Here is a 12585-nt window from a genome sequence, read left to right on the forward strand (position 1 = left end):
GAAGAGGAAGAGGAAGAGGAAGAGGAGGAGCAGGAGGAGCAGGAGGAGCAGGAGGAGCAGGAGGAGCAGGAGGAGCAGGAGGAGGAGGAGGAGCAGGAGGAGGAGGAGGAGGAGCAGGAGGACCGCTGGTTACTTGGAATGTAAGGGGGTTGATAAACCCAGCAAAAAGATCCAGGGTGTTTGCGTACCTTAAGAGGTTGAATGCTGATCTGGCATTTTTGCAGGAGGCCCATTTGCGGATCAAGGATCAGATAAGGCTACGGAAGGGTTGGGTGGGGAAAGTATTCTGTTCGGGCTTTGACAGTACAGTAGTACCCAAGGGACTACAGTTTTGATTAATAAAAGGTATCATTTTCTGGAGTTAAAACAGTGGCGGACCCAAATGGAATGGATGGGATCATAAGTGGGTTGTTGGCACGTACTCAGTGGTCTTAGTTCATTTGTATGCACTGAATTGGGATGATACAGTTTCATAGTCATAGAATCTCCACAGTGCAGAAGGAGGTCATTCGGCCCATCACATATGCACGGCCCTTGGATAGAGCACCCTATTTAAGTCCAAGCCTCCACCCTATCCCTGTAACCCTATCTAACCTTTTGGACACTAAGGGGCAATTTAGCATGGCCAATCCACCTAACCTGCACATCTTTGGACAGAGGGAGGAAACCGGAGCACCCGAAGGAAACCCACGCAGATATGGGGAGAAAGTGCAAACTCCACACAGACACTCACCCAAGGCCAGAATTGAACCCAGGTCTCTGGAGCTGTGAGGCAGCAGTGCTAACCACTGTGCCTGCTGGCTTCTATTCCCGACCTCATCTATGAGGTGGAGGGGGATAAAGAGGAGGTAGCACTGGGTGTCCTTGTATGCAGATTATCTTCTACTGCATGTAACAGATCCACTCTCCATTATGGAAAAGATAAGTTTTGGCTCCTTCTCAGTGAAAGAGTTGAATCTGGTCAAAAGCGAAAACTTTCCGGTGAATTCCCCGGGGAGGAGGGCCTTTCCGCATGGCATGGGCAAGCTTTTGTTATCTAGGTTGGTCCACAACTGGGCCTCGATGCATAGATTGAATTTCACTAGCCTGATGAATGGAGTTAAATTGGAAATGAAGAGGTGGGATAACCTCCCTCTGTCCTTGGCGGGCAAGGTTCACATGGTAAAAATGTATATTCTCCTGAAGTTTTTCTTTTCTTTCAGCCTCTCCCCATCTTTCTCCCCAACTCTTTCTTTGTTAAGGTTGAGAAGATTTAATGGGCAGGCAAGACCTGGGGGGAGTTTCCCCCCACAAAATCTACTTCAACTCCGGTGGTGGTGGCCAAGCTGAGGATTTGGAGGCAGTTCCGGCAACATTTTAAGCTGGCTCCATGTCGATGTTGGCCCCAATCTGCAGGAATCATCTCTTTTCAACTCGTTGTTCAGGTCATGGGCAGGGAGGGAGGGGCTGGAGAGGTTTGGAGACATGCTGGGAGTTTTCCGGTTTTGAGGAGCTGTTGAATAAATTACGACTCCTGAAGGTCCGTGACATTTTGCGCAAGGAGTTTCCTTCTTTTCCCCTGGCATCCTCGTCCTCTCTTTTGAATAGGGTCCTTTTGATGACCGAGTTGGGGGGGAAGGGGAAGATCTCGGATATTTATGGTCGGAACTTGTCGAGGGAACAAGCTCCATTGGATGAGGTAAAAATGAAGTGGGAGGGCCCAGTTTTCGATGGGGGAATTGGAATGAGGCTCTTTTCAGAGTCAACTCCACCTCCTCATGTGCTAGGCTCAGCTTGATTCAGTTCAAGGTGGTGCATAGGGCACATCTGGCCAGGGCACAGAGGAGTTGGTTATTCCCAGGGGTGGAGTATGGTGCAGGAATGTTCTCGGGGGGCTAACGAATAATAAACGCATATTCTGGTCATGTGCTGAACTTGTTGCTCTGGGTCTCCTTCTTCAATATCATGTCAGGGATTCTTGGGATTGAGCTGCAGCCTTGCCCACTGGTGGCCATTTTCAGGGTCTCAAAGCCGCCAGAGCTGCAGTTGGGCATGAAGGCAGATGGCCTCGCCTCATTGACAGCCCCGAGACGAGTTCTTCTTGGATGGAGGACACCGATTCCGTCCAGTGTCTCGTCCTGGTTGAGTGACCTTATGGAATTTTTGTACTTCGAGAACATCATGAGGGAGTCGGTAGAAGGGTTCTACTCGAGTTGGCAGCCATTAATTAGCTATTTTAAGGAGCTAGTCACCGTCAAGAGTTAAGGGGGGAGGGTTTGGTTACGTTCTGATTTCATTTTGGGGGGGGGGGGTTGGAAGGGTGGGTAAGTGTGGAGTTGAATTAGTTATATTTTGTGGGTTTATTGTATTATAATGAAAACATTTCTTAATAAAAGTATTTTTGAAAACGATTAAAATAACTTCATGACTGTTTCACTTGTTACTCTATGAAACATATCGCCTACAATGCTAGATTGTGAAGCATTATGAAGGAAAAAAATGCACAATACATTATGAAGACTCACAGGATATGACTTTGATCCATTAGTGGACTGAGTAATAACATATAAGCAATGAAATAAAAGGATGGTGTGGGCAGCAGAGTGAGGAAGCAATTGAATTCCGAAAGTCTTCAAAATGTATTCCATTTATCCTTCTACCCAAAACAAAATCAATTCAGCGAAGTTCTTTTTTTAATATTAGAAATGTTATATTTTAAACATTCCCATCTTCAGACTACAAAGATAATATTTCCAGTGACTAACATAAATGCAAGGTTATTTGTTTGAATTTTTAAAAAAAACCTAAATGGCATTGGCATCGTGAGTTCTCATGATGCATTGGGCTGGATTTCCAACTGATGATGGGTCATATTCCAAGAGGTTGTTTCTGGATCCCTACGCTTACAGAACACACCACGAGTTTCAATGGAAAGGAAGGAGGGGCTGGAGGGACAGAAGGGCTGGAATGCACTCCACCCGCCTCCTGTTAGCCACCACTTAAGCGTTCCAAGGGGTTTGTTAACAGGCCAGGGAGAGCAAGAGGGAAAGTTTCAATGCAGAATTCATTGAACCCAAAAATCTGATGAATGTTGGACACACAATGTAGGGAGAACTGAAACTTGTTTCCAGTTCATTAAAAAAATGTTGGGACATGGAGATTCTTGCGCTCTGTTGTGCACTTTATCTTTATTTTGGCTGCATAACCACTTTACTCTGAGTTAATGCTGCTGCCCTAAAGCTCTTTTTGGCAAGACAATGGCAGGTCCCATCATGGCTGCCATTTGCACTTGCTACTGGTGCTCAGCAGGCAGCTCCCTCCTCCTGAAGATGTTCTGCATCACTAATTGAGCGCTTGAGCTCACCTCATGCTCAATTAAGGTACTTACTGCCATTTCAAAATGGTGGCAGGGGATCGGGATCCAGAAATTATCTCCAGGCATTAAGTTCCTGACACCACTTTCAAAATCCAGTCCATGATTTCTATTCCGCTAGTGGTCTGGTCTAATAATCCATTAACTACAAAATAAAATGACCAATGCACAAAGTGGCACCTGATATTGGATTTTGTCTAAAATATGCGTTGATAACAATAAGATAAAACGGATAAAAATTTAGAATCTAAATTTGAATTTGAATTTTAAATGGAAAGAAAATCAATGCATGCATTGCAAAATACCCTGCTGGTGCTGCTGTGAAACGGATCTCATGCAAACTGTAGGCCCTCGTCTAAATGATCGCACTGGATCTAAAAGTACATTAGAAGACCATAAGAAATAGGAACAGGAGTAGGCCGTGCAGCCCCTCGAGCCTGCTCCACCATTCAATAGGATCATGGCTGATCTGACACTCTTCACGTCCACTTTTTCACCCTTTCCCAGCGACCCTTGATTCCCTTACTGATGAAAAATCTATCTGTCTCAGCCTTAAATATACACAAGGGCTCTGCTCCCACAGCTCTCTGTGGCAAGGAGTTCCAAAGACCCACACCCCTCAGAGAATAAATTACTCCATGTCTTAAATGAGTTTAATTCCCTTTATTCTGAGATTATGCCCTCTGGTCCGAGGCTCTCCCGTGAAGGGAAACAACCTCTCAGCATTTACCCGTCAAGCCCCTTAAGAATCCTATAATGTTTTAACATTTTGCAGATAACATCTCAAATGAAACGCAAGTAGCAATATCACACTGTGCTGCCTCTCATGTGCTATTGTGGGAACTCCAAAGCAGGTGCCATGGTGGATTTTTCTCACCTTCCCAGGTGACAAATGCCAAGTCTAGAACATGATATTGCCAATACTAGCAAGTGCTGAATGTATTCATGTGACATTCCTCAGCCCCGCTATTTTAGTAGAAGCTTTAACCTCGCCTTTTCTCTCATACTGTGGCAAGCGTGAAAATACATTGGAGATGGTGATTGATAATATTTTGTAACAGCAATTTTATTGTTCCACAGCCTTCAGATGATTTTGGAAAATACTATCAGAACACTTTCCAACATCACATATTAAATATTTATATGAAGCAACTTTAAAAAAATAACTTATACTTGCATCTTATCAATCCCCCCAAAATTTCCCCTGTATTTCATTATTCTTCATATATAACCAGCAGGTATTATGCAGGTCACATCGCAGCCAATTTATGCATGGTAAGATTCCATGAAGTACACAGAGATGAGTAACCAATTTATCAGTTTGGCGGATGTTGGCTTTAATTCAAGGAATGTTGGTCAGAACACCTAGAGAACGTCTTGATCTTCTAAAACTGTCACACACACCTCAAAAGGCTACACTTTAACTTGGTTTTATCCATTTAATATTTAAGTCGGTCTCTACTTTCACCATTTCAGTATAACACTACCTTCATTCCTCCTGTTTTCTCAACTTTGAAACACTTTATGGTTACATGGCTGAAAATCAACAAAGTTTTATTTTACAAAATCAAAATTCTCAAATTTTACCAAAAAGTAGTTTAATGGTTTATGAACCCAGAAACCGACCCTATATTTCTCCCATCTTGTCTACCAATAGAGCATGAAAGTTTAATATCAAATCATAAAAGGAAATTAAACACTCACAAATTAATAACCAAATGCAACAACTTACACCAGCATAACACTTTTAAGGCAGAAACTATGTCAATGCATTACACAGAGAATAGAGGAGAGGGAATTGAGCAGAATGTTCTTTTTCAATTCTTTCATTTGGGTATCACAGGAAAACCAACTGTTCAACACTAATTGTCCTCACTGTCTGGAATTACAGCAGTCCATGTGGTGTGGGGTAGTCCCATAGTGCCGTAAGGCAGGGAGGTCCAGGCTTTTGACCCAGTGACAATGAAAGAATGGCAATGCATTTCTATGTGTGAGTAATTCACCACAGAGCATCAAGCCTGACTGTTCTTATAGTCATGCTACTTATGTGCTTGGTCCAGTTAAGTTTCTACTCAGTTCGGGCAGCACGGTGGCGCAGTGGGTTAGCATTGCGGCCTCACGGCGCCGAGGTCCCAGGTTCGATTCTGGGTCACTGTCCGTGTAGAGTTTGCACATTCTCCCTGTGTCTGCGTGGGTTTCACCCCCACAACCCAAAAGATGTGCAGGTTAGGTGGATTGAACATGCTAAGTTGCCCCTTAATTGGAAAATAAAATGAATTGGGTACTCTAAATTTTTTTTTTAAGTTTCTACTCAGTGGTAACCCACCCAAAATCCCCTTCCTGCCACTCTCCAGGATGCTGGTGGAACATTTAGCTATGGTATCATGGGGAGATGGTCAGACTCTTACTTGTTCAAGATCATCATTGCCTGGTGTATTTATGGCATAAATGTTACTTGTCACTTATCAGCTCAAGCCTGAATGTCTTCAAGTCTTGCTGAACACAAACACAGAGTGCTTAATTAAGATGACAGATGCCTGTGCAAAAATTATAGTTTTGAGAAAATCTTTAAAGGTAGAGATACAATCAGAGAGACAGAGGAATTTGATCAGTGAGTTCTAGAGCAGGGTCAAGTCAGCTGACGGCTCCACCAATACTAATCAGGCGATGGAAAGCCATAGAACCATAGATATCCTACAGTGCAGAAGGAGGCTATTCAGCCCGCTGATTCTACACCACTCCTCTGAAAGAGCACCCTACCTAGGCCCACTCCCCATCTCCGTAACCCACAACCCCACCTAGCCTGCTCATCTTTGGATTCTAGGGGCAATTTAGCATGACCAATCCACCTAACGTGCACTTCTTTGGACTGGAACCATAAAAGATCTGGAGCAGAAGAGGGTGCAAAAGGAGATACAAGGCTGCCACAGGTTGCAGATGGTGCAGAGTAAGATGATGCTGTGGAGTGAAATTGAATGAATATCTCTAACTGAATAGACTTGGGCTTTGAGAGCCAGTGCAGATCAGCAGGAAGTGGAAGATGTCAAGCAGGACAGGATATGACTGGCTGATTTTTAGAAGAGTTGGAATCTGTGGAAGGTGGAAGAAGAAAGGTCAAAAAGAACGTTTTTAAAAATAAATTTAGTGTACCCAATTATTTCCCCCCCCCAATTAAGGGGAAATTTAGCGTGGCCAATCCACCTATCCTGCAATCTTTGGGTTGTTGGGGTGAGACCCACGCAGACATGGGGAGAATGTACAAACTCCACACGGACAGTGACCCAGGGCCGGGATCGAACTCAGAGCCGTGAGGCTGCAGAGTTAATCACTGCACCACTCCGGCCAAAAAGAAAGTTATTGGAGAGATAAAACCTAGAGCTAACAGAGCATGGATACGGGTTTCAGAATGGTTGAGGTAACCTCAGAGGAGGATGACACTAGAAATGGAATTAAGCGGGCTTGCTAATGGATAGGATGAGGGTTTTAAGCTCAGGTCTGAGTTAAACAGGATGCCAAGGTTTCATATGGTTTGTTTTAACATGTGTGAATGGCTGGAGAGGGTTTGAGAATCAATCTTTTTTGTGGGTTGAGGGATGTTTCAGTTTAAATATCCATTTGCAGGACAGAATGCATTGGGGCAAGAAGAACTTAACAAGTCATGGAGAAAAGCAGCCTTGTACAGAGTTATCGCTGGAGTCAGAGTGATCCTGAAATAGTAGTCTGTTTTTACTGGCAAAAAGCAAATCACAATAGCATATAACAGTGTTGAGCCAAATCTAGTTGCTTATGACTAGACCAGTTATGTCCCAGGTGTGCCCATGTTTGCAATGCATATTTGACAGAAAAGAAAGGAAGTGCACCAAGGAAACTGGGAGGAATGAGAACTGGTGGATTATTTGGAAGGTTATTTGCCGGCTTGTGGTAAGGAGCAGTTCATCAATAACAGCAGAGGTAGCATAAAAGGCAGTGGCAAAAGCAATGGTAGTTAGGAACCTGAGGAAATTAGCAAGAGAATGGGAAGGAAGGAAGGTGAATGTAGCTAGAAAGGGAATTAGTGACAGATCACCTTGCAAATGATGAACATTGCACGAAAGCGACAACGGAAGAAAATGGCACGGGTGGGTCGAAACGTATAGATAATGGAAGGACATGGAGACACTTTTTTTTACAAATCTACAAATAGTTAAAACCAGCAGGAATCAGTAGCTTAAACAAAAAAAACTCCTACTGATAGATCGCATAAACACAGGCAACTGACATTAATCCTGAGCAGGAAAAACTGAAAAGGGGGAATGTTTCCTTTTTAAAAACATCTTTATTTTAAAAAATGTTTGCTACTAATTTGATACATTCCCAGAATATCACCTAGTATGCCCAGTTCATGAAGAAACTGGAAAGGTGACCCTGATACGAGATTACTCATCAAGGCCCAGATCCGGAAAAACATCAACCACTAAGTTACTGTTCCATGTACAAACTAGAGGCATACCTCAAATGTCATGACCTCAGAACATCTCAAACACATCACAATCATAGTACAGTCATGGTAATTTGGGGAAATTCAGTAGCCAGTTTGTACAGTCATATCCCACTAACAGCAATGACATAATTGACCAATTTAAGTTGTTGTGTGGATGTTTATTGGGCAAATATTGACTAAGGCTCTGCAAGAACCCTCTTGCCCCTCTTAAAATTCTGCCCTGGAAGCTATTACACCCATCTGAGAGGGAGGGCATTTGATATCTCAAAGGGGCACCTCTGACTGCACAGCACTCCCTCAGCAAATAACTTGTCAGTTGAGATAAAGTGGTCAAGTCTCTGGAATGAGGTTTGGACCAACAACATTCGTATTCAGGAGGGCGGCACGGTAGTGCAATGATGAGCGCTGCTGCCTCATGGCACTGAGGACCGGGGTTCGATCCTAGCCCCGGGTCACTGTCTGTGTGGGTCTCACCTCCACAACCCAAGGATATGCAGGCGAGGCGGATTGGCCACGCTAAATTGCCCTTAATTGGAAAAAAAAGAATTGGGTACTCTAAATTTTAAAAATAAACCTTCTTATTCAGAACCAAGTGACACTGAAACAAGGCTGACGCAAAGAATGCATTTCAGCAGCAGCTTCCCCCATCAACTTCTTGTTTTATTTCCCATTGAAAATTCCAGAGAAGTTACCCAGTTTCTGCATCTTTCCATCTACGAATAATGGAAACGCAACAAACAATTCCATTTCAGATGGGGTGTCTTCATATGGCACAGCTCTGCTGATGGTTGAGGAAGATAATCCTTGAGAGGCAGTTTCCACCACACATCAAGCTACCAAGTGTTATTGTGAGAAATCACCACTCACAACATTACTATAGACAGAGATTAAACAATCTCAGCAGGTCTGACAGCATCTGTGGAGAGAGAAGGGAGCTAATGTTCTGAGTCTGGGTGACTCTTTGTCAAAGCGAGGGAGAACTGAAAATAGGATTAGATTTGTACTAGTGTGTGTGTATGGGGAGGGGAGGGGGGGCAGAGAGACAGAGTGTGGAGCAGTGGGGCTGGGACTCGGACTCCACGCACAACTTCCCACTACTGTCCTTGACTGGCCCTACTCTTACCCTAGTCATTCTTTTATTCCTGACATATCTATAGAAAGCTTTAGGGTTTTCCTTGACCCTACCTGCCAAGGACTTCTCATGTCCCCTCCTGGCTCTTCTTAGCTCTCTCTTTAGGTCCTTCTTGGCTAACTTGTAACTCTCAAGCGCCCTAACTGAACCTTCACGTCTCATCTTTACATAAGCCTCCTTCTTCCTCTTGACAAGAGATTCAACTGCTTTAGTAAACCACGGTTCCTTCGCTCGACCACTTCCTCCCTGCCTGACAGGTACATATTTATCAAGGACACGCAGTAGCTGTTCCTTGAACAAGCTCCACATTTCAATTGTGCCCATCCCCTGCAGTTTCCTTCCCCATCCTATGCATCCTAAGTCTTGCCTAATCGCATCATAATTGCCTTTCCCCCAGCTATAACTCTTGCCCTGCGGTATATACCTATCCCTTTCCATCGCTAAAGTAAACGTAACCGAATTGTGGTCACTATCACCAAAGTGCTCACCTACCTCCAAATCTAACATCTGGCCTGGTTCATTACCCAATACCAAATCCAATGTGGCCTCACCTCTTGTTGGCCTATCTACATACTGTGTCAGGAAATCCTCCTGCACACATTGGACAAAAACTGACCCATCTAAAGTACTTGAACTATAGCGTTTCCAGTCAATATTTGGAAAGTTAAAGTCCCCCATAACAACTATCCTGTTACTTTCGCTCCTATTCAGAATCATCTTTGCAATCCTTTCCTCTACATCTCTGGAACTTTTCGGAGGCCTACAGAAAACTACCAACAGGGTGGCCTCTTCTTTCCTGTTTCTAACCTCAGCCCATACTACCTCAGTAGACGAGTCCTCATCAAACGTCCTTTCTGCCACTGTAATACTTGACTAACTTGACTAACAATGCTACACCTCCCCCTCTTTTACCACCTTCCCTGAGCTTACTGAAATATCTAAACCCCGGAACCTGCAACAACCATTCCTGTCCCTACTCTATTCATGTCTCCGAAATGGCCACAACTTCGAAGTCCCAGGTATCAACCCATGCTGCAAGTTCACCCACCTTATTCCGGACACACTTCAAACCACCTTCCTGCCTGCCGGTATACTCCTGTGACCTTGAAACCTTCCTCATGACCTCACTACTCTCAACCTCCTGTATACTGGAGCTACAATTCAGGTTCCCAACCCCCTGCTGAATTAGTTTAAACCCTCCCGAAGAGAATTAGCAAATTTCCCCCCAGGATATTGGTACCCCTCTGGTTCAGGTATAGATATCCCGTTTGTAGAAGTCCCACCTCCCCCAGAATGAGCCCCAATTATCCAGGTATCTGAATCCCTCCCTCCTGCACCATTCCTGTAGCCACATGTTCAACTGTTCTGTCTCCCTATTCCTTGTCTCGCTAGCACGTGGTAATCACCCAGAGATAATAAATCTGTTTGTTCTAGCTCTAAGATTCCACCCTAGCTCCCTGAATACCTGCCTTACATCCCCATCCCTTTTCCTACCTATGTTGTGGTGCCTATGTGGACCACGACTTGGGGCTGCTCCCCCTCCCCTAAATGATCCTGAAAACACGATCCGAGACATCACGGACCCTGGCACCTGGGAGGCACCACACCAACACAACCAATCTCTCTCGTGACAATGTGGGAAAAAGAGTATAAACTATTACAGGTGATTTTCTGCTTACAATTGAATAGATAAGAACAAAACCAGGGGAGGACAGTCCTATCCAGCCACTCAAATAAAAATTCAGGCAGATTTTTACAAGACCTAGGAATCCAAGTCATTATTGCAGAACTGCTTCCAAAAGTAGTGAAATATAAAGCCATCATCAAAGCAATTTTGACCTCTTACCTGGTGTGTGACATCATCTACAGCCTGTACGAACTGTTCAAGCTCTCGGTCCATAGAAACATAGTCTAGCATCAGCTTTTCCATGTTGTTTATTTCTTCTGCAGCAGCTAGAAAACAAACACATCACTAACTTATAGTCGCATTAGCAAGCAATTAATCTCTAGCTGCTTTGGTCACTGAAGCTTTAAGTGTATTAAATGTTTGCAATTTTAAGTGCTTCTGGAGATTGACAAAGCATGAATTATGCTTTGAGAGCACCATCACTGTCTCGTGAACAGCAATTTGGGATGATGAAGCTTTGAACCCAAGCTTGTGTGCACAAAAGTTGTTTGAATGTGAAATTCTCTGCCACAAGCCATTGTTTATTTTACTTATTTACGAGATGTGGGTGTCACTGGTTAGGCCAGCATTTATTGTCCATCCTGCTCTTCAGAAGGTGGTGGTGAGTTGCCTTCATGAACCGCTGCAGTGCTTGAGGTGTAGGTATACCCACTGTGGTGTTAGGGAGGGAGTTCCAGAATGTTGCCCCAGCGACAGTGAAGGAATGGCGATATATTTCCAAGTCAGGGTGGTGAGTGACTTGGAGGGGAACCTCCAGGTGGTGGGGTTCATAGAATATCATAGATTCATGAGTTCCCAGGTATCTGCTGCTCTTATCCTTCTAGATGGTAATGGTCATGAGTTTGGAACTTCGGTGAGTTACCAAGTGCATCTTATAGATGGTACACACGGCTGCCATTGTTCGTCGGTGGTGAAGGGTTTAAATGCTTGTGGAAGGGGCAGCAATCAAGCAGGCTGCTTTGTCTTGGATGGTGTAGAGCTTCTTCAGTGTTGTTGGAGCTGCACTCATCCAGGCAAATGGAGAGTATTACATTACACCCCTGACTTGCTAATCAGGAGGCCATTAAATATTTTAGAAGGAAATTGGACATTTGATGGAAAAAGAGGAATATTAAAAGGTATGGGGAGCGAGCAGGATAATATAATTGGACCAAGTGGTTCATAGGAAGAAAAATACTAGTGCTGATTTCATGAGTTGAACAGTTCCTCCTATGTTACATTGTTCGACATGAATGTTTATAATAAGCCAGTATGTTCTGCACTTGTCAAATATCACACCACAAATGCATAATCATGTAACCAACTGCAAAGATATTCGGATTTAAAATTACACTCCTATTAAACAAAGTGAGTAAAGTTTTCTCTCTCACTAGACCTTAAAGGATCTTCTAAGCCATTGTTCAAGAGCCAAGACAGCCCGTAACTTCCCGGCACTGGGGGAGCACTTCAAAGATGCGCTGGGAAATCCCTCTCAGAAATTCCCAGGTAAGAGTTCACATGGCAATGATCCAGAAGCACGGACAACTGTGTTGCACTGGGAACCATCCGACAAAACAATTTAAATTGCTGACTTTAAATGGTTCTGCCAGTGTTCCAGCTACTGGTTAGAAGAAATAAAACCACTTCTAACTTCAGTGCAACTATTTTAAATATCCAGACCGATCCCTGCACAGGAGCCCCACCCACCCCAGAGGACTCCCTCATCTCCCCCTCCCCCAATAAGCACCCTGTCCCTACGGTATTCATCCTCATCCACACAGGATTCCTCAAACGCCCCAAACCAACCCAACCTGACCCTCAACACCACCTCCCCCCCCCCCCCCCCCCCCCCCACTCCACCACCAGTCTGATCCCTCCATCCCCCGATGTCCTCATCTCCCTCCGCCCATTCCCCAGCCTAGTGCCGTAATGCTCTAATAAAGGGGGCTTGTCCT

General features: G+C 44.3%; 1 protein-coding gene across 2 annotated transcripts in view; it reads right to left on the minus strand.

Moving 5' to 3' along the window:
- nsmce2 (NSE2 (MMS21) homolog, SMC5-SMC6 complex SUMO ligase) overlaps window positions 1-12585 on the minus strand; it is a 188560-nt gene that overhangs the window by 153617 nt on the left and 22358 nt on the right. For both annotated transcript variants that reach the window (XM_038810171.1, XM_038810172.1), the window contains exon 3: window positions 10811-10917. In XM_038810171.1, the coding sequence (XP_038666099.1) occupies window positions 10811-10917 (107 nt within the window). The remainder of the gene's footprint in view (window positions 1-10810; window positions 10918-12585) is intronic.

Source organism: Scyliorhinus canicula, chromosome 10 (genome assembly GCF_902713615.1).
Source record: "Scyliorhinus canicula chromosome 10, sScyCan1.1, whole genome shotgun sequence".
In the NCBI taxonomy this organism is placed as follows: Eukaryota; Metazoa; Chordata; class Chondrichthyes; order Carcharhiniformes; family Scyliorhinidae; genus Scyliorhinus; species Scyliorhinus canicula.